Source organism: Triturus cristatus, chromosome 1_2 (genome assembly GCF_964204655.1).
Source record: "Triturus cristatus chromosome 1_2, aTriCri1.1, whole genome shotgun sequence".
NCBI classification, from domain to species: domain Eukaryota; kingdom Metazoa; phylum Chordata; class Amphibia; order Caudata; family Salamandridae; genus Triturus; species Triturus cristatus.
In genome coordinates, this window is record NC_140580.1 from 732,459,352 (window position 1) to 732,482,203 (window position 22,852).

Genomic DNA, 22,852 nt, shown 5'->3' on the forward strand with positions numbered 1-22,852 from the left:
TCTCAACAGTCAGAAAATGTCAACAGATTTCTCCACAGAACTGGTGAAAATCCACTAGAAAACGTCCTAGTATTACTACATTTACTCAACATTCCGAAACAAAACTTGCAACTGTTGTATTTTGGTACTTGGATTCAAGCTGAAACTGGAGATTACACCCACCCCCATATCCTGTTACCAAAATGTGGCAAACTCGTAATGAAATCATTAGCCTCATGCTCTGTCATGCATGTGCTCAGGCACAGTTTAACTTCAGCGCACTTTTCATAGTTTCTGGATGTTCTTTAATACATGCAAGCCCTGAAAGAGTTTCTTCCTCAGTTGTGGCTTTATTCTGCTTTGAGCGAGTTACAGTAGTCTCCCCGGGAAAATGATTAAATGAACTACCTAAAAGGCTCAATTGCAACATACCAATAGGATGCTAATATCACTTCTGATCTTCTTACCCAAAATTGACCAAGCGTGTTAACATGTTGGGATTTAAGAAGTGCATCATCGTCACTGTCCATCAGGCTCTTCCCATGAACCACTGCTGCGTTGTTCACCAAGATGGTAACATCACCCACCTGCCAAAAAGAATAATACGGATTGGTTAAAAAGTTGCTACTTTGCCAATCTTTTGCATCATCCTCCAACATGGGGTCGTTTTATATTCTAGATATAACAACTGTTATCTTTGTTTGAACCTCTGAAATTTATTTTTATTTTTTATAAAACAGCACTTGCTATGTCATAGATGACTATTTTTTTCACCTAAGGATTCTCCATGTTAAGAATTGCTTTTTAACAGCATCAATGCATTTTCTTTTGCAAAGTCAGAAAGTCTACATGATTTAGAACAGGACAACTTTCATGAGAAATTCCTCAGTACAAAAGTATGATTTTTATGACAGAAAATAAATAGAAGGAAGATGGGGCCTTATCACTGGCTAGTTTACAATATTAGAGTCATTTATCAACTATGTATTTGTTTCTGTACTTTTATATATCCAGCACTATGTACCCTCTACATTAACACAACACTGTGAATCAGAGAATTTACAATGTAACCTTTAAATATACCAACAAAAAGCAAACCTGGAAATAGCAGTAAGTTGATTTTGTCTTTGTTATATGGATAGCACAAATGTTTTGAGGTCTTTCTTGGAGGGGACATGTAGTTTAATTTATTTAAGATTTTGGCTTACTCTTGTTCCTGGCCCAGTATTTTTAGCGGCATTGTTCTTCATATATTGCAATGCTTTTCCTAGCCTGGACCACACTTGTTTTAAGATTTGATAACAGATTTATCCCAAGAAGCACTTTTATTAGATTGATTTTAAATTCTGACAGACTGTGTTCAACAGACAGACACAGTATTGAGAGTTTTTAAAGCATGCTACAGACTTTAAATGAGTTTAATCACTCAGATTTTATGGACTTGAAAGTTATATTATAAAGCTGATAGAGGTATTTTATAAAAGGAAGGGATATTATTTGATATTTTCCATAATTACCATCAGGAGTTTTAAAGTGACATGAAAGTGCAAAAGCTGTGTTAGCACGAGTTATTAAAAGTAACACTAAAATCAAGAAGATGCGTACACAAAGACATAGGCAGATCAATTAAAAAAGCACAGAACTCCCAAAACTCTTGCCCATCATATTTGATACTTGGCGTCAGAAGTGACCGTGACAGATAACCATAAAATCATTAAGTCCTTTCTTAATGAAAAAGGTACAGAAAAAGAAGGGACAGCAATCACAGCTCGGGGGTAATATCACCATTTTAAAGAATAAAGGTAAAGACAAGCTATGCAGTGAATTATATCAGCGTATTTCACTGCAAAATGTCCATGATAGATTTATCCTTTGGTCATTGTCAATAGGCTCACCAGGCACATAGCTTAATTAGTAAATGCTCATCAACATTACATGTGCAGAGAAAAACAGTATGATTGTTATGTAGAATGTCTAGTAGCTTGCATAGCTGGGAATTCGGTTGATATACATCCCAATAAAAAAGTTTATTTGTATAGTTTTACATGCCAATAGTGTTGCTTCTAAGCGCTGTGAGAAAATAGACAAGATGACTTTCCATGTAAGAGTGCAAAGCAGGGGCAAAACCAAGGCTCCTGCAGCCTCTGGGGACCCCAACTCTTCAAGAGACTCTCCAACACTTCAGGATGCCCCCCATTTAGCTGCCCAAGGCCAGTAAATATCTGTGAGATATACGAGACTCAGGGGCCCCCATCATATTTTGCATTATACTACTGGTGTTGGGGGGAGGTAGGGGGGCAGCGAACAGCAAAAGGAAATTATCATGCTGAATCTTTTCTAAAATGCTGTAGCAGGATACAATGTGATAATGGCCCAGGTAAAAGGCTATCGATTGGATTAACAGTCATCACAGCTTGCTGAGAAAGTTACTTTTGAGGTTGCTCTTGAAAGAGCTGAATTGTGACAAAAAAAGTTTTGTTTTGAAGGCAAACCACTCCATGGTTGCACTTCAACGTAGCCAACTGTGAAGTGTTTTGGGATCGACAGAAGAACCGTGTATACTACTCTTAGAGGTTTTGTTGATTTATGATAAGACATTTTATCTAATGCATGGATTCCACACCTGCAATACAGGACTACAAGTAGAAGAGGATCTGTGTATTAAATATTATTTCACTTTTTATAGGGTATGGCAATAGAATATTGTGGTCTAAATATTGTCTGACAAAAATATTGTGTGCTCCATATTATTCATCATTGTAGTTAATACCCTACACGCTCAACGGGGCAATATTTTTCCTTAACAATACAAGTCCCCAATCTCTATGTCAAAAATATTTTTGTTATTGATATTTTGACGTACAATCATTTTCATGGGTAATTGACATAGGTATTTGTCGACACTTGACAAGTCCTTGATTATTGAATTCAACAACGAGCATAGCAGCCTGCAATTTTTCATCTTATTTCATGGGTAGTCGTATTAGCAAGTATGGAAAGTTATTTGGAGCCCACTTTTTGAACAAGAATGATGTGCTGTTTTCAAGCAATGGGATGGTTTCCCCTATGTTTCTGATTGATGGGTCAAATTGTCTTTCTTCTATGACTTTTTTATTGGTTGCATTTCAGAACAATGCAAGACAAAACAAGGTATTTTTGCACCTAAGTCTTAATAGATACCTCGGAGTGGTGTTAATTTATGTAAGATGGAGAGAGAACTTTATATGTTATGTCTGGCTGGAGTTTAGATCAGGATAACAGTTTGACAGAAATCATTCTTCTGGTTTCACGCATTCATATTAGGATTGATTTTTCCATCTTCACATTAGGATTGATTAAATAGGTGCATTCAAAGTACCCTCCAGGGTTGGTAAACAATTTGGGGCCAATCAACCATTACCAAAGATTTTAGATATTCATTTATTGACTTATTTACAGTAATTCAAATGTTAGGCAAATTCTTTGTCTTTCTATTCTCACTCTCTTTGGAGCTGCCAATTGGTTAAGATCTGGTTAGAGCCTTCACTATTACCCCCAGTGTTCATACTTTTACTATAAATGGATAAGTGTGCTGCATATACTAACCTTCTCCCGAACGGCCTTCGCCTGTCTGTAAACCTCCTCTCGGTTGCCCACATCGCAAATGAAGTAGTGACATTCTGTGCCCATCATCTTCACTTCCTCACAGGTTTCTTTCAGACACTTCTCTGTCCGGCCCCATAAAATAATCTGCCGTAATGGAGTCAATGGTGTGACACAGTCAGTGTTACGTGTACAAGGGTAAGGTTTCTTGTTGCATGAAGGTACAAAATTGTAAACAAGCTGAGCACCAAGTTGCCACTTAGAAGCAAATGAAGCAGTTGCATGCTTGCACAAATTAGAAACACTTCTTATTTGGAACCTGCACAATTTTGTTTTTAATTTGATCACATAAGCTTCCAAGATTTTTTTTTTTAAATAAATTACAGAATAGAAAAACTTATGAGTATACATTACATACAACAATAACAGTGATTCTGAATACCACAAAACAAACACCCTCAGATCACCTTAGGCCTCTCAATCTTATTAGGTCTCGGGCCTAGCGATGCAGTGCTCAGCACTGCTTGCGCAGCGAGAGTCCTTTTGTCCGGGGTTCCGAAACGGAGCCTGGAATCGCACACGCTCGTGCGTGTGCTTTTCCTTTTGGCTTCCGTGATTGGCCTTTGCGTGCGTGTGTTTCTGAAAGACGGCACGCAACAGGCCAAAGGCAGGCGCATTGCTCCGCCCATGGCCTATTGGTGTCTGTTACCCGCACCAAAGGCCATGTGGTTTCAATTATCGTGCCCAGACAAGGGCGCGATAATTGAAAACACATGTTCGCTGTGGCGCGCGCGCACCACTCGCGGGCGTGTTCTTTTTTTACAATAGCGATCGTTTTTTTATTTAGTGTTGCATGCTACATGTGCCATTTCCAAATACCTGTAAATGCCATGTGTTATTGTTACCCAATTTAAGAGAGCCGCACATTTCAGCGGCGAACGTTCAACTCACTGAACCATCTTTCCTGCTTAAAAAAAAGAGTACCAGAATACAGTTAACACTACAACTGGGCGTACTACTCCCACGTGTGATGGGCAATTTGAGAGCTATGAAAAGCTAACAATTATTTTTGCCAAGTTTAGATGGGGTGTTATATTATTACCTTACTCAGGACTGCTTAATTCAGCAGCCTCTGCTCTTCAGCAGTTAAAACTCAAAAGCTTACAGCAGCAGGCTGACCTCTGCAGCAGCCCCCGAACCCTTTCAGCTATCCTCTAGTTTAAATCCACCCCAAGTACAGTGGCTTCGCAGGGAAGTGTTTTACTGCAGTTCCTTTTGACCTTCTCTAAGAGTTCAACCCCCCGGGACACTCCTTGTGCTGGTATTGTGCAAACTTCTTCAATTGGCCGATTTAATATCGGGTTAACGTGTTGTTTTGCAACTACAACTAGCTGATGTGAAGTGCTACAGGGGACTAAAAATGACTCGTTTTATAAAGTTATTTCTGCCCTGGCCTTGCGGCTTCACAGCTCAGTGATTCGTAGACGCTATTTAACTACAACACAGCGTTGCACATTTTATCGACTTCGGAAGGATGAGTCCGTGGTTTGCCCTGCTCCGGTTTCACACGTGAAGGCTGTACAAGGATTTCAGCAGCAGATGCATAAACCTGTTGGGCTATTTCATTGCTTTAGAGTTAACTGTCAAGAGTTGTTAGAGCTGGCTTGACAGTGCAAGCATCACTTTACCTTTTAACAGACAAAATACGTGTAACTTTAAGAGGCTTCATTTTAGAAACTGACGTGGGCGGGGACAGCACACCTAACCAGGCGCGCGAAATATTAGTGTGCGCAAAGATGAACTTATTCTATGAGTGAACTCATATCAGAAAACACTGCTAAGTTATATAGACATGTATAGGCTGGAAATGAGTTATAATGAAAAAAATATGTTTTTATGTGTTTATGCTTTTAGTTACTCTATCGCATGTTTTTCAGCGTTAGAAGGTTTAGAGAAATGACTTTTGTACTAGAAAGGGCGAGACTCTCCAGCTCCGCACATATTGCATATGGCGATGCATCACCCCTTTAAAGAAAATCATGGTGGCTGTGTGTGTGTGCTTGGGCGGGAGGCTGCGTTCTCATTCGTCAGCGGTTGTTCTCTCAGTTTTTGATTGGATTGATTATTTTTTTGCTACAACTATTGTTATCTAAAGGTCCATCTTATTCCTCCAAGTGGGCTAGAACTACAGCTCCCAGAATGCATAGGTTTGGTTGTCAAAGGAAAGTTTAGAATTGAAGGAGACATAGAGCGGACGGAATCTTAATCAGGTCAAATAACCAATTAGGTGGATGGGGGACAAAATAGATGTAGCTTTTAAAAATTATAAACAAACCAGGAAGGGTTTAGAGTAGTAATAGCATTATGGACCCTACTTATGGACTGGTATATTGTTAGAGTCTAGAACCACGATCTACGTCAGAGCCACTGGAATTATGTGGCAATGGAAGACCAAAGTATGCAGCTAGATTGATCAAATTATAGGACAAGAAAATGCTAATTATACCCATTAACAGCAAATAGCTAACTTTTCAAGAACAAAAAGCACACCAGGCACTGTTTATTTATTCTGTAAAGCAGTTTCCAAATGTATTTTAATATGTTTCACGCATCTGTTCATAAATGTTGTCACTTTCAGTCGTTTCCAAGCTCAATTACAAATTCATATATGGCTAATAAAAAGTGTTTTGCAAAAAAGTAAAGCTCAAATCATGGTGTGTTTCACATTGGTGTGAGAGTATGTTAATGGGTTGATTTTGTAACACACACATGCAGCAAGGGGGCCACTTCAGAAGTTTATAGACCTCGTGCTCTGGAGCACGTTTTAGTGTATCACAGACAGTTGCCTCTTTCTTCATAGGTCCTCGCTGATCCCCACATGACTAGTTACACATATAAACAAGCATTTGCAATACAATAGGTCTCGCAGTTACAAGAGTTTCAACTATTGGCATTGTAGATAACAATGCCTTTTATTTATGTTTTTAAAACAAAAACAAGAATAAAAGGCATTATTATTTGCAATGTCAATAGCTCAAACTCGTGTAAATGCGAGACCTATTGCATTGCAAATGCTTGTTTCATTTGGTCTGGAATTAGCCGATACCTTTTATTTTAGTAAATTAACATACCATCATATATCATGCTAACTTACAGGAACTTACAGTCAGCCCTCTTAATTAATTGGTTTATTGTTGTGTCATTCACATTTGTCTTCCGCCCTCTACAGCATACAGCATTTTAGCTTTTAGCCAACGTTTATTATTTTAGTGAGGGCCTGGGAGCTCCTTCAATAATATAACTCCAAAACAACATGAAAAAAAATTGATAAACGTTGATAAGGCCGAAAGGCAACAGTCAATGCCGGACATATCTATCGGCTTCGTCAATGCTTGTTTTGCTCTTGTTTGTGTCAGAGTGTCCCAATGGCAATTAGGCAGCAGGACTGCAGACATGTTTTTGGTACTTGACACAACACAAGCCTAGCTCCAAGGATGAGATTTGGAGAGAACATTATGGTATCTGGAGGAGGCTCTATATGAAAAAATGTGAAAACTGGGCTTTGACGTGAGACTAGCTCTACCAAGCAGAATGCGATGTAGGAGCATGTAGCTGGACTAATACACAATAGCACATTGTAATGTGTAATATTTTTCCATTCCACATAGCTACATAACGTTTGTAGATGAAAGCATGAGGCGAGGACTGATTTATCAAGATAAAATGCAGATTTGTCAATTGCCAGGGCCTGGATTAGAAGCTAGGTCGTCCAGGTGCCAAGGCAGTAACTCAGAACCTCTGCCACATCTATACCCAGTTGCCACTTGCAAGAAAGCACATGCACGCAAGTGTGCGTGCACTCACACATATACACACACACGCTAAACAACAGTCGGATTCTATCCTTTTCTCAGATCCTGACATTGATTTTAAAAAATTCACACGTTTCCCCTTAAACTATGCTGGACTTTGTAATCTTTTGGGGCAGGAGGTGGCCCCCTAGCACTTTTAAAATATTGCAAATCGCAAAAAAACAGGTTTTAATGAACAAAATATCTTGGAGGTTCAATAAGTATATGGATAAAATTCTGTGTCTCTTGCGTTAAACAGAGATGACATTTACAGACGGAGATTACATTTGCAAACTTGTCATGGCAGGATGACCTTTCAAGAGCTGAATACATTTGCAATTTTAATTAGGCCGATCCTTTCCTGAACAAACAGCTTCTCTAAGGAGCCTTATATGAAGACAAGCCACAGTTCAACAAACACCTCCTCGCGTAACCTTAAAGCGTCTGACTAGGTAAGGCCTGTCAGTCATTTTACCCGTATTGAGGTGAATACCAACACAATATAGTGCTTAAAACTATACCTGCCTAGGACTATGCACAGGCTCCATCCTAAAAAGCTTGTGCCTCAATGTTATGGCAACAGCAAAATCCAAAATATCAGCATAATCTGCAAAATATAGGATGAGACGCACAGCAGCCTTCATATGTGCAGGCCCCTTGACTGAAGCGCCCTCCCCGCAACCGGTGGAGTGCATGTGCATGGTATACCCATTCGTAAAGGTGCTGGGTTTGGATATTGTAAGATATCACCCTTCCCCCTCCTCGTGCATGCAGGGCCTAGATCTTTTTTGCCAGACACACCCTAGATAGAAGAAGCTAACACACACACACCCAGGTGACTCTTCCAAGTCACCTATATTAGTTGCCACTGTTTGCTCCGAAGGATTGGCCCATATGGTGAATTTATTTTCATAGGTACCCTTTCAGCTGTCAGTGGATCTGACAAGTGCCACACACATGCTAGCCAGGTTTTGCAACACTGCCCACACCAAGGATGGAAACATGCCAACTTGAACTCAAGCCATCCCTAGACAAGTGCCAAACTATACATGTGATGGTTCTCACATCTCTGTATCCGCAAGTTGACTTGGATAAAGTGGATAAAGGTAAGGGTGTCACTTGAGAGCTCTATTAACTGACGCATCCATGGCATGTATAGCGTTCTACTGTCCTTGTTTCAGCCGTCTGCTTCAGTGGCTTGTTACAGAGAGGTGGGCTGGCCAGTTGAGCAACTGCCAAGTTTCATGACAAGCCAAACCACTGCTTCCTACAAGTATGCTTCACTCATACCCTCCCTGCTTTGGCCACTTTAGTATTCTGCCATTAAAACTGTACCAAGTTTGTGGCGCAACAAACTCCTATAAAGATGTCTCAAGATATGCATTTTAAAGGTTCTGTTTGCACTTTTCTCTTTTGGTCAATGCAGCTGCTGCAATTACTTTATTTTCTACCTGATTTTGTGTGTGTAGTATTTTCTTTGTGTCTATTTTGAGATTTTATAAAATCTTTTATGAAATCAACAAAAAGCATTCTTCTGTGACTCAATTTCTCACATGCCATCTTTTACCTTCTGCATCGCAGTAAATCTGACACAAGCAACAGTACAGGTGAAGAACTTATGACTTATGCTTGCTATTAGGCTACCTTTGAAGATACAAGTTATCTGTTACTCGTCTGGTCAATTTTCTTTAAGGGGGGTCATAGTGGCAGAAGTCTGTACATATATATAACACCCACTCCGAGTTCTTAGTGCTCTGTTACAATCTGAAGGATATGGCAGCGGCTATGGCAAAACATCAAAGGAATAACAAACTAAAGAGTGGGTCTTCAGAAGTATGGCTGGACAGGCTTGCCACTGGGATGTGCGGAGTCTCTCCTAGAGATGTACCGACCTGGAGGAAAACAACTAGATATTGACACAGACACTACACACATACATATAGAACGAGGTGAGACTGAAGATGCTACAAAAAGCCAGTTAACGCAGCCAGGGCAAAAAAGTGCAACAACGGTCCCCACCCACGCTCCCCGACCTAGCACAACGGGTGAAGGACCATGAAAATCCAGTATCTCGGATGCAGAAATGCCTAACGCCTAAAAGGCTGACTTCGTCTGAACGGGCTACTGATTCGTGATTCCCTTGTGCAGCAACACTACAAGGGACTATGTACATCGGTGACCAAACCTTCCCTGTCTCTAGTCCGAAACTGTGATGGACCGATAAGAGAGAGAATGTGAGATTTCAAATACAAAGTACAGTGCTAGGGATAACGGGAGTACAGGAGTGCAGTTCTAGGAGAACTAAGGATGACTGAAGCCCTGTAAGCAGTGCTTCATATGTGAAAATATATACATATACATGTTACCAAAGGGCCCAAAGATTTTTTTTTAAACCCACCGCAAGTGCTGCTGGTTGGCAGATACGAAGACTTCCACCGCCCTACACTTCCTGTCTCCTTGTCTCACTCGTCTTCTCATTCTGATCCATGTTTTCTTCTTTTGCCACGGTTTTCCTTTTGTTTACTTCCTCCTGGAGGGTTCTCTTTTCTATCTTTACATTACCCTTTTGCCTTGGGTCAAAGTTTAACCGTGAAAAACAAGTGCCAGTCGTCAAAAATGAATCATTTTGGCAAGCACGTGCAAACACAGATACAAATCTTGAATCGCATTGAGAGATTTTTGGCTCTGACATATCATTGAGAGAGTTTTGAGAGTCAGACTCAAGATCAGGGACATTCCTAACCACGGTGTGGTGTGTGCCATAAAGGATCACACACACTGCAGATAGTAACACTGGGTAAATCCAACAGCCTGCACTACCACAGTCACCCTTGCCTGACCTTCCCCATCCTCCACCCACAGCAGCACACTACTCTTTGAAGACCTCCGAGCTGCTGCCCTTAGGGGAGTGAAGTGTTGAAAGAAGCCGTACAATGGGGACAGAAGCTCCATTACACACAAGTCCTTGTAACTCAATCTTTCAGTCAAACCAGGAACAGCAGCAGCAGAAACAGCCGAGCCAGACAGGGCCATTCATCACCGGCTGACAGATCTGCAGGCCAGGCAGCCCCCCAAGGAGAAGCCAGCAGACAGCTCACCAGCCTGGAGAGATCTGCAGAATCACAGGAGCACACACCCATGTCTAAAGAGCCAACTCCTGGCCTGTTTCTTGAATACATCGCCTGTGCTTTCCCAAAACTTAAAGTGTAGAGATTTTTCCGAAGTATTTATTTTTTCGCCTCAGTCCCCCTTCCATGCTAAAATTCAATTGCATCTGGCAAGAAACTCGAGTTTGTTGTGTACCATAAATTCCATTCAGGAATTGTTTTTAAAAAAAAATGCTGGGGGCTTATTAATAATGCCAAGTGATTGGGACTCCATCGCAGTGGCCTAATTTAAGTCGTCGTGTTCTGCTTGTAACTAGTGCACACGAAAGAACAGCCTGGCTTAAACTATACATATACACTGAGTGTAATAAGCCATTTATTGGCCCAGTTGCTCGCCACACTTAACTCTGGTAATAAATAGGATATCACATGGTGCATATTAGCACATACAATATATAACTATATTGGAAATCAGGTAAGCCAGTTATCTAAAGCAATCTGAAGAAGGGTGTGCGTTGACACGTGGCTCCTGAAAAAACACAACAAATACAGCTATAAACCAATTGGAATGGACGTGGGCACGGGCACAATATCTTATGTGTAAGGTACACACGTACCGCCAATCTTTACTGTGAGGTACGTTCACTTTTAAAAATCCTGTCTTTGATAACAAGACTGTTTGTCACTCCGAGGCGACGAGTTGAGCACTCCGACAGTCTGGAACCCATCCAAGCCCCTGTTTCCCCGACACCGTCTGCTGCTGACACGCTGCCCTTTTGAGAAATGTAGTGACCAGAAAATTGGCTGGGGCAGCAACCTAGTGATGCGAATAACCCCTGCGGAGGTAGGGCTGCTCCTGCAAGTTTTCTGCCCTGCGCTTAAGCCCAGGCGGCCCTGGCGACAGAGCGCATGTGCGGAGGCATGGCTCGTGCCTAAAATGCTGCACGACCGTTATGAGGCGGAACTTGAGGGAATTGGAGGAAACTGACATGCATCCGGAAGCAGGAAATACTTATTCTCATCTGGGTAGATCGAGATTATCCGTCCACTGTCAAAAACAAACACATGTTGTTTGTTTAATAATTCAGACATTTTTCACTATGGTGTGTGCGGCTTGTTCCTAGCTTTCCTTTCGTACGACCAGTAAACTGTTTGTTTGTTTGTATCATTTCCCATATTGTAGTCAATAAAAGCCATTGGTATGTTTTGTATATGATTACTACTACCGTAGTTGGTTGTCCATGCTGCCAATCAATGATCTGGAGGTGGCACTGACTAAAAATAATGCCCCAAATGGTGCCGAGAGAGCACGTGGGAAGGGTGGGGGACGGGGGGTGTACTATTTTCCTTGCCAGGGCCCAGGTTAAGGGTTTATTTGCTCCTCTTATCTGTCCATATTTCGCCATGCTAAATTGTAAAGACAGGGGCTGAGTAGCCGATAATAATGCTTGCAGTCGTACTACACAGGAGTGGTTTCTGCGTTAGTTAAGCACTCTACAAAGTTGCTTACAAAGTCAAAAATAGATGATTTAAGATATCTGCTGCAGGTGCATTAACCCACGAGACCTATTACAAGGCAATTGAATGCAGGAAATCAGTAAACTGTTAAGCTATTCTCCTGTATGGTCTGCGATAATATTAATAGTGATCAATGGAATTTGCTACCTATATAGTGGGTACTTCATTTAGTAAGCACTTCTATTATGTTGGGTGCCAACTAGTGCCTGTGTCATCAAGGGAAGGTATCTTCAACCTCGAAAGTCCCCAAACGGCAGTTATAATATATACGGACAAAACACGAGAGCAGAGAGCAGGGGGCACATCAAACCTCCATATATGAGAAACTCGGGCACACCACACTTCAACCCAAATGTCTGCTCGCCGAGTTCTTAAAAGTTATGATGAGTGTTCACAACACTGTACGTAGTAAATCAATTTGTGCGTGCTGGCTTTATGTAACTCCGCAACAACTTTTCTGTGACGAAATGTTTCGCACGCCACAGCTGCCGGGCACCTTTAACAATTTGGGGGGGGGGGGGGGGGGGGGGGTCACCTGACTATCACGCAGGCCTCTCACAAAGACTTTTGGGGGAAATGCTTTCTCAAAAACACCCCAGAATGAGTTTACATAAATCATGTTATTTATATTTATGACGTCTTTAGTTCCCAACGATTATTATTAAATAAACTGACAAAGTAGCGAATGAATTGAACACTTTCACCATTAATACATGATTGTTGGGGGGGAGGGTTTGTGATCATTAAGCTCCTCTGCCTCCCCTGTGGTGTTTGAGTTAAGCTACTCTAGGGACTCAAGCAGAAGCAACACGGTTTGATGCCCAAGGCCTAGGCACATGCTTTCAAAAGTATAAAGTTACTTTTTTGCATGGGTAAGGCGCTTTGCTTTTGAAAGTGGTCAGAACTTATGTCTGCCCGATCTCATCCTACTCTGGAGCCTCCAGCCCTTTCATCACAGACTCCCCTGTGACGTGACCTTGCTATACAGATGCTGAGAACACATGCGTTCTCAGGGGCGGGGCAGCGCACAGAGCTGGGCTGCGCTTAGAATAGCGCAGAGTGGGGTGGGTAAATGAAAGGTCAAGTGGGAGTCAGGCCATTGCACTCCGATGAACCCAAACACGGGGTCACGCAGAGTGCACTCGGCAACAACAGCTCCTTGCGCTTATCTCCCCTCCTGCAGTTTGTCATCTAGTTTGTGGGTTTATACAGCGCAACACTGCTACTTCAGTCGCTTCTAGGCTCTTTGAGACCGCCAGGCACAGGCTGCACATTCGCTAAAAAGTGAACACATTTTTCTTTGTGGAGAAACCAATCCCCACATACCCTTCTCTATGTTGGTGGTGTTACCTCCCTTTCTTTTCAGAAACGGATTTCTTCTTGCCCATGGAAGGAGTAAATCTCTGAACATTTTTCTGGTGGGAAAGGATAAGCAACAGGTTTATGAATGGGAGTTTTTGGTGTTCATCAACTTTTGTTGGTGGGCCCATCTTGCAAATACCCACAAATCCATCGCGATAAGCAGATTGGCTCCCAGAAAAATGGTGCTCTATGTGCGTAATTTGTGCTTGAGAACATTCTGTTTCTTAGAGCAAAAGCCAACCCGTTTCAGGATTTTGCACCGATACGTGATGTTATTTTCGCTTGCAAGTCCACTTACGTTTGGAAATGGCTTTTTCAATTGGGCTCCTAGTATTCAGCCTTTCTAAAGTAAACACCTTGCACTAGAGGCTTCTTGGCGCTATGCTAACAATAAAGCGGTGTCCCTCAACCAGCTATAACTAAAGATATGCATCACTGTCCAGGAAAGTATTTCACAATGGAAGGCAGTTACAAGATATAGATCCATGAAAATAGTCAGGTTTCGACCACTTTATGAAAATGATCTGAGGACTGGACAGCAATTATCGTGGTGTACGTAGAGAAAGTATGTCCTCCCGGCAGTAACCTTCCCAAATTTGGGAACCACCAAGAGCCAGCCAACCGTACTCTGACAGAAGATGATGGGGATGTAGTCAATATTGCTACATGTCAAATCAGTCTTTTCCAGTGGTAGTCTGGGTGGATTACGGATTGGCACCAGGATAGCCTAAAAAAGCAGAACGGCTTGTAAAAAGTGGGCGCTATGGCGGAGTCCAGTAGGCATATGTGTGGTTGCTTGAGTTCTGAAGCAATTGGGGGAAGAGGTAAGGCACAGGTAGTTATGCTAAGGAATGTGGGATATCAGGGGTAGCACATACTAGCCCTTTACTCCCCCTTTTTTTTTTACTACTGACACTGCTCTTGCCACATCCTCGTCTGAGGGGTTACATTAAGAAAATGTTTCTAGTTTCCACTTCTTGCCCTTACCCTAAACCTTCAACAGCCACCGGGAGGCTCTTTAGTAACTACGAGTGGCAAAGTGGGTTATTCCAGAACATAAACAGAGGTCAGCTCAAGGGTGTGTGATCTCACTTCTGCTTCCACTGCCATTGTGGTGAATGGACATCCATGCTAAGGAAAAACTGCTGGCATAGTAGTTAATCTGGACTGCTTTCCATCTCTATCATCTCATGTTCTCGGGAGAAAATGAATTTGACTGTAGTGCTATTAACATCCTACATAACTCTAGCCTTACTCAACTTCCATCTCTATATGACACCTTAACATCCACCTTGAACATTGGCTGATGTATTCTTTGAACTTTCACTGCTTTGCTGCTTAGACCAGCTCTGTAGGGCAAATGTCTATGACAAATAGTGTCTGCTCAACTGACTTTCTATACGTACACTGTGATTAGCTTATGGCTTTATGTTATATATTCAAGCAAGAGGTTCTAATCACTCTACATTGTAAAACACTGACAATCGGCTCAACGCAGTCCGCACTATACAAAGCCTCAAACGTATAAATAAATAAATTTTTTGAACATCTGGCCCCTCAATCAGAAAGCACAAACTAAATGAGAAAATAATAGTGAGTTCCCACGGTGGTTACACAAGCAGCAGGCCTGCGAAAGAAGCTAAACCTAAGTGGTAATATACTCAGAGTAGAAATACTACCAATTACACTCTTTGAGCTCTAATACATAATGCTCGATTCCATTGCTGTTCAGGGCCTACCTACACTTATCAAGTTGCACCCTACCAAATAGAAATATTGACAACACTAATTTTAATATAAAGATTTGCATGACGACGTGCGTATTACAGATCATAATTTCGAACTTTAACATGGGTGGCTACATTTCAAAAACAGAACACTTGGTCATTACACAAACAAAGAAGTAGGACTACAATTTTGCTTCGAACTAAGGGCACAGCATTTTTATTTAGCAGTACTCTCAGCATAGAAAACCGAGAAAATGAGGCATCAAGTCACGAAGTGCAACATTTCCACATAGTATCACCTGTGTTAATTAAATTGCTTTCTGCATTTTGTCAGTCCTCTCTGGAAACTGGCCCATGTGCTAAATTTATTGAAATGTATTGGGACCGAAAGTGAAAAACTGGAACTGTCCCTGCCCGTCCTGTTTGCCTGGGCATCCTAAAACCAGCCAGCACAGAAAGTGCTTGAGGTTAACGCTAACATCACAAACATTCTGTAAAACTTAACCGAAGGAGGAAGCAGGCACCTAGACCTGAAGACAAACAGCATCCCACGTCGCCTTCAAGCATCAATTGGCACACGCTACTCTTGATCAACAGTAAATGTGTAGATGCTGTGTTGATACCATCCCGTTGATAGTAAGAGTCACCAACAGAGAGGCGTAACAAGAGCAACATGTACTCCACAGACCCATGGAAACTATCCCACTTCACCCTCAACGTACATCTGGGGGAATTTAAATAAATATCGATCTTTAATGATCAAAAGTAACAATGTTCATGGTAACAACACAGCCCCTCTTACTCTTGGTTACACACTTATGACAAAACGAAAGAACTACTCAAAGGGACCCTGACAAAAACAGTTTTCACCTAACAACTAAACTACATGCCTGTTAAACTCTTGAATCAAAAATGCTGTGAATTCAGCATTTAAGAGGGCGATCCCACTAAGGCGAATGGAGAATTAACATTTTTGAAAGGTGATATAAGTTTGGAAAATCGGCTCACCCCTACTAAAGTTTATGGGGGATTTTTCGGTCAGACGGGTGAATATGAGTGAAAAGAAGGTGACACAATCAATGCATGCGAGTTGACAGGCATGAATTTAAGGGCTACTTTTGGGCAAAGTATGAGGAGCAAAATTTTGGATCGTATTCTCTCCATGATAGAGCTTCTAACCGCTATGCTTGATTCCAGCCCTCGGAAAGGAGGCTTGCTAGAGCGTACAAATTTGAATTATCCTGGTAGCCCTACTATGACAGGGAATCAATTAACCAATTAGAAGAAACGTTGTTTAACTTCACATGCATCGCGCGCCACGCATTGCTTTTCATGGAAATAGAAAAGTGTGAATACTCACTACTCCAGAGCACCCGCTTGCCTCTGAGAAGTGCTGGTACTCATTAAAAATATTGCGCTAGTGCTGAGAAGTGCAGGTGCTCTCCCTTTCAAATAAACCAACTGCAGGGACTCCGGGGCAGATTTACAAGCCACTTGCGCCACTTTTGTGTCACTTTTCCCATGTTCAAGATGACGTAAAAGTGGCGCAAGGGGCTTGTAAATAAGCCCCCCCCCCCCCAGTACCTTAATGCACCTGCCCATAAAAAGATCTGACCCCACGACCACTGAAGACCACACTTTTCAGCGGCCTTTCAGTCTCACTCGTCCACAGCCGGGCTAAGGAACTATTTGATGTGACCTTTGTACAGCATTTCTGTTGTCGATGCTAAGCGACTAAATACGCAGTAATCAAATACAGGGCAGCCTGCTTCTTTACAAAAAGTAAAGTCACGGATTTACGTTAAGGCGGAAGAGACTCGATGATAAGAGGTTTCCAGGCGGCATCTGATCCTTCAGAGCTGCAGGCTAAAGTGACATGCTAAGTGGACCGGGCCCTCCCCCATTCCCTCAAGCCCAGGGCGCCACTTCCCCTCCGCGACTGGTAAACAAGGGTAATGATGTCATTAGGAGCTGGCTGACCTGCGTGTGAACTCTCGGCTGTAAATGAGATGCACGGGACAACGCCCCTCGTCCCGCCTTCTCCCGCCACAGACGCAGTTCAACAACCAGTGTCCCCTATGAGTGCGCGGCAACCAAGCCTTCATTTGTTGAAGCCCCTCTGCCCTCGTGCACCCGAACACAGCTGAACTCGTGCAGCTGGGACGTCACTTAAGTACAGGTGCTTCAAATGCAATTATTTCTTAAGGGAGCTAAATGCAGCCTCAACCACAACAAAAAGCAACTTATTATTAATCACATAGGCGACACCTAATGCATTTACCAATGCTTGTATGTTTCGTCATTGGCTTTATATAGCGCTCCACACCGCAACGAGGTTCCCAGGGATATTTGTAGGTAGTGAACGAGCTACTCCCTGGAAGCGCTATGGTGGGATAGTATGTCTGGTGTGGCCTAAATAGTAGGGTGACCAGATTCTCAAAACAAGCATTTACAATGCAATGGTCTCGCCTTTTGCATAAGGAGGCCCCCGGGGGAAGTAAGACCAGCGGTCTAGTCTTCCCCCGGGGAGTTCGCGCAAAAGGAAGGACAGGGGAGGAAGGGGTGGGATAAGGGGTGGGGTCGCAGGTAGGGTTAAAAGGGGCAGGAAGAGGAAGTCCTTCCTCTTCCATTCCCCAGCGCCTCAGGGAGGGTAGTTAGTGGACCGTTGGTGCGCGGTGCGGGGCCTGCGGAGCTTCGGTGGATCGGCGGGGGCGTGTTTTGCGGCGGTGAGCGTAGTGTGTCTGTGGGGGTAGCGAGCGATATCAGGGCTGCCTCGTTTGGCAACGTGTGGCGGCCTGCGGGTGTCGGGTGGAGTCGGCGGGGGCGGAGCGGTGGTTGGCGCGGAGCGCGTTTGTCATGGAGTCGGGAGGGGGCCAGACGCCGGATGAGGCGGCGGTGCGGGCGGCGCTACAGCTGTTGGGGCGTGCGGGGAGGGCGGACCTTCTGCGGCCGGGCGTTTTGGAGCAGGCGTGGGTGGGGATGTCCAGGACTCCGCATTCGGCGTCCGCGGGGGTTGCAGCGGCCGTTGTTGCCTGTATGGAGGAACCGCCTCCCAAGAAACACGCGGTGGGCGCGCGAGGGGGGGGCAAGAAGGCAGGGCCTGGGGGGAAGCCAGGGGATAGGCGTCTGAGCCTCCCGGAGCTGGGTTCGTCCGCTGAGGTGCCCGTGGGGGGGGGCGGGGGGGCTGTTGAGGGCAAGGGTGGGGCTGCGGAGGCGCGGTTGGTCCGGGTGGGGGCGGGGGCCGGGGGCAGCGGGGGGGCCTCGTTCCTGGTTGACTATAGTGAGGACAGCGACTTGGCGGAGGACGCGGAGGAGCGGGTTGGGGATGATTTCTCCCTGTATCTTTCGGGGAGTGAGTCCGCGGGGGGCGAGGGCGGTGGGTGGGGGGACCAGGGGCCGGTCGCGGGGGGTGGGGGCAAGGGGAAGGGTGGGGGGCGGGGAGGCAAAGGCAAGGGCCCGGCGAAGGCTGTGGGGGGCCGGGGGACGGGGCTGGTGACGCCTGGCCCCTCTGGGGGCGCAGGCCGCGGTCGTGGGGCGCGGGCCGCGGGGGAGGGCCGGTGGGACGACTGTTGGGCCGAGATGTCTTTAGAAGAGCGTATCCGGGAGCAGCGGCGGCTGATTGAAGATACGGAGCGGCGCTGGGAGGAGATGTGCGCGGCTAGGGAGAGGGAGGGGGAGCGCGCGGCGGACCGGGTGGTGGCGCGCGGGGGAGGGGTGGTGGCGCGCGGGGGAGGGGCAGGGCCGGCTCGGGGGCGCGGGCGCTGGGTGTGGCTGGATGAGGCAGGGACGGACTTGACGTCTCAGAGACCTGGTGGCGCTGGGGCCCCCTCGGACTATGCCGGTCACGAGGGGGGGGTGGGATCCACGCCAGCGCTGATTGCTGGTAGAGGCCGGGGTGGGCCGGCGGGGCGCACTACGGCCCCCAGACGCCGGGACGAAGCAGTAGGGGGGTCCGCGGCGGCCTGCCCTCCATCGAGGGAGCGCGCATCATCGGCGCCGGAGTATGAGTTTGTCCTTGGAGAGAAAGGAAAAGGAATGAAGCGTGTAGTGCGTGAGGTGCGCATGGAGCCTAGTGAGCCTGTGGTGGTCGAAGAGCTGGATTATGAGTCGGAAAGTGAAGATTTGGAAGACGGCGAGGTGCGTGAGGTGACGGGGCCGGTGGCAACGAGAAAGTTTGGTGTTTTCCAGGACAGCAAAGCCAGCTGCAGCAAGGCGCCAGCGGCGAGGGTGTCGGCCCCGGGTCCAGGCGGACGGGCGCAGGAGGTGCCACGCACTTTGACAGGTGAGAGCACATGGTGGGGGGCGTGGGATGAGGGGCTTGGGCGGGGGCGTAAGAAGTCTTGTAGGTCTGTGGGGGTGGGGGATGGGTCGGTGAGGGAGGTGGGAGAGGCGGCGCAGCCGCAGGTGCCGGCTAAGGCGGCGGCCCCAGAGGGGGATGTGAAGCGAATGGTGGGAGCTGGTGTTCAGACGGAGAAGGTGACGGATGGGAAGGAGGAAGGGGGTGAGAAACATAAGAAGAAGCTGCCTTATATGGGGTTGGCGATGCCCCTGGGGTCCCATTTGTCTGAAAAGACAAGGGGCAGGATTTGGAAACACGAATATGTGGATGTCTTTAAATTGTTGCATCGGGAGATTCAGGCGAAAGAGGGGTCGAAAGAGGAGGAGTGGGAATTGACACGGCGGCCACGGGTGCCGATAACTATGGAGAATTGGACGTCGGCCTTCCTGATTTATGCCAGTATTTATTGCGAGAAGCATCCGGATAGGGCGATTGCGTTGTTCAAATACATGGATATCATCAGAAAAGCGCAGATGTGGAGGAGCTTAGCGCGTGATCAAGATGGCCGCGTGAGCCTAGAGCTCCCGAGACCCTCGCTCCCTCCGGCATCTATCCTGTCTATTATCCTGTACTTGATGCCCGGGCTATTGGAGAGGATCTGCTGCTGAGGCGGGAACCGTTGTCCGGGTCGAAATCGCCCACCGGAGACCGAAGTTATACTGCCTGGGAGTTTGGGGCCTAATCCCCGCACGGTGCCCGGGACTTGCGTTGGCACAGTGCCCGTGCCCTAATTGAACAACAGCGGCCTGGTCGGGGAGGAGTCGTCGGAGGTGGAGGGGATTTCACTTTCACTTTCGATTTCGCCTTCCAGTCTCCAGGGCGCCCGTGACGGGGCGTGCGAGGCGCCAGCCACTGGTTGCATGCCCATTTACCCTGTACGGGCCAGGAGATTGTCTACACGGCAGATTGAGATGTCGACCAGGTCGGACGCCGAAAAGCAGAAGCCCAAGAACACCAGGCGGGGCACCTCCACCCAGACTAATACCATGGACCGCTATGCCCATCAGAGGGGGTCCCCGGGCGAATCGGGCCCGACGTCGGAGGCCTCGAAGGATGCGGCGTCCCCCTCCACAGAATTAACCCTGCAGGACATCATGGGGGCCATCGAAGGGATGAAGTCCTCGATTGGGCAGCAATTTGAGACCCTGGCACAAAAAGTAGATGCCATATCGATAGATGTCAACCTGGTTCGGGCCGACCTCGGCAAAACTAATGAGCGGGTTCAGTCCTTGGACCTCAAGACTGCCGGCCTCCTGGGCGATGTCTCCGGCCTCCAGCAGGAAGTCCGTACTCTCCGGGCAGCAAATGATCACTTCGCCCGCCGGTTGGAGGACTTCGAAGGCCGTGCTAGGCGCAACAACGTCCGCATCATTGGGGTCCCGGAAAATTCGGAGGAGCAGTCGGTGGACCTGTTCGTGGAGGACCTGGTGGTGAACCATCTGGCACCCAAAGGCCTTAGCAAGTTCTTTACCGTCGAACGGGCCCATAGAGTTCCTGGCGGGAGGCCCAAGGTGGGGGCCCCACCAAGGCCGATTGTCGCCCGGATCTTTAATTTCAGGGATCGTGATGCCATACTACAAGCATCGCGGATGGCCTGCCCGCTGCCATTCCAGAACACTACTGTAAGCTTTTATCCGGACTTCACTCAGATGGTGCAAAAGCAGCGGCAAGGCTTCATGGCGGTCAAGAGAAGACTGCGTGAGATGGGACTAAAATATGCCATGCTCTTTCCTGCAAGGTTGCGGGTGGTGTTCGAAGAGCGAACTTTCTTTTTTGAGGCACCCGACATGGTCGGAGACTGGTTGGACACTCTGCCCCAAGGGCGGCCTGGCATGGAACGCTCTGGTGGCGCAGATGGTGCCGGTGACGAACATTGAACCGGGACTTAAGTACCACGACTCCGATCCCTCCGGGAGGTTGATAGTCCGGGGGGTGGCGGGGGCAGTGGGGGAGCTTTTCCTCCTCTGGGGTTCTTTCCGTAGACTAGTCTTATAAGGGGCGACAGGCACACTGCAAGTTGGGGGGCCCTTTAGAGCTTACGCAGGGGTGCAGGGTGGGGGGTGGGTGGGGTTTGTTGTTGGGGTTGTTGTTGTTTTTGGTTCTGCAAGGCGTCATGATGCAAGCTCCTGTGGTTCGGGTCGGGTTTCACGTGGGTGGTGGTGGTCTTCTTACATGCTGGGATGGGGGGTAGGGGCCTCAAAATACTCAGTTGGAATGTGAATGGCCTGGGGGATCGTATTAAGCGTGGGATTGTACTGCAATTTCTGAAGAGATGTGCCCCTGATATTGTCCTCTTGCAAGAGACGCACTTGATTGGCAACACGTGCCAGGCACTCAATCGTAAAGGCTATAAGTTTGTTGCGCATTCCGGGTTCACCTCGGGTTCCAGAGGGGCGGGAATACTAGTCAGGTCCTCTCTCCCATTTGAGGTTGACTCTACTACTGTAGACGATAGGGGGCGCTTCGCGGCAGTAGCGGGACGGTGGGAGGGCAGGACGCTGGTCCTGGTGTCGGTTTATGTCCCCCCTGCATTGCAGCCCACTACCCTAGCGGACTTAGAGAGGACATTACTGGATCTCCCAGAGGGCGTGTTGGTGGTGGGTGGTGACTTTAATGCGGTCGGCTCAGGCCTGCTTGACAGGCACCCGCAGAGGATTTCGGGGGGGGCTCAGAAGTGGCTTCCTGATTTCATAGATACCCTAGGGCTGGTTGATTGTTGGAGAATGTTGCATCCCACACAACGGCAGTACACTTTCCACTCAGGTGCGCATGGCAGTCTCTCCAGAATTGATTATGTCCTTACTCTGGCTGCACACGCTTCCAGTGTCTCTGAGGCCAGGCACATGGCACGAGGTATTTCTGACCATTCTCCGGTGTGGATCTGTATGGATGTTGCCAGAGGAGTGGGTGGTAGGGTGGCCCCAATTAACCCGTGGCATCTTAGAGACCCTGTGACTCGTAGTGAGGTGCTTAAGGTGATCGACCGTTATTTTCAAGAAAACCTCGGTTCGGTCACGTCGGCGGTGTCCTTGTGGGAAGCATTCAAAACCGTGATTCGGGGTGAGGCCCTCTCCTTGATTACAGCGGCCAGGCGTCGGAGGGACGCGGAGGTCGCCCAGCTTGAGGCGGAGATCGCAGACCTAGGGCTGGCCCTGGAGGGTGAGGTCACGGAGGAGGCGCTGCACGAATTGAGCCTTAAGCAATCGGAGTACAGGGCCCTCGTGACGGACGCAGCCAAGGCTCTGAGTAGGGAACAGCGGGGCCGTCTGTACGACGTCGGGGACAAGGCCGGTAAATTGATTGCGTGGCTGGACAAGAAGGAGAGGGTCAATCGAGTGGTGCCGGACCTAGTGACGGAGGCTGGCGTCCTGGTCACGGAGCCGGAGG

At 46.7% G+C, this 22,852-nt stretch overlaps 1 protein-coding gene across 3 annotated transcripts in view; it reads right to left on the reverse strand.

Annotated features, from left to right (window-relative positions):
* DHRS3 (dehydrogenase/reductase 3) overlaps positions 1–22,852 on the reverse strand; it is an 86,358-nt gene that overhangs the window by 16,767 nt on the left and 46,739 nt on the right. For 2 of the 3 annotated variants that reach the window (XM_085608643.1, XM_085608642.1), the window contains exons 2-3: positions 3,565–3,708; positions 447–566 (exon numbers count right to left, since the gene is read on the reverse strand). In XM_085608643.1, coding sequence (XP_085464769.1) covers positions 447–566; positions 3,565–3,708 — 264 coding nt within the window. Of the gene's footprint in view, positions 1–446; positions 567–3,564; positions 3,709–16,926; positions 16,987–22,852 lie in introns of those variants that run through there. The other variant, XM_085608645.1, reaches the window with a different exon arrangement.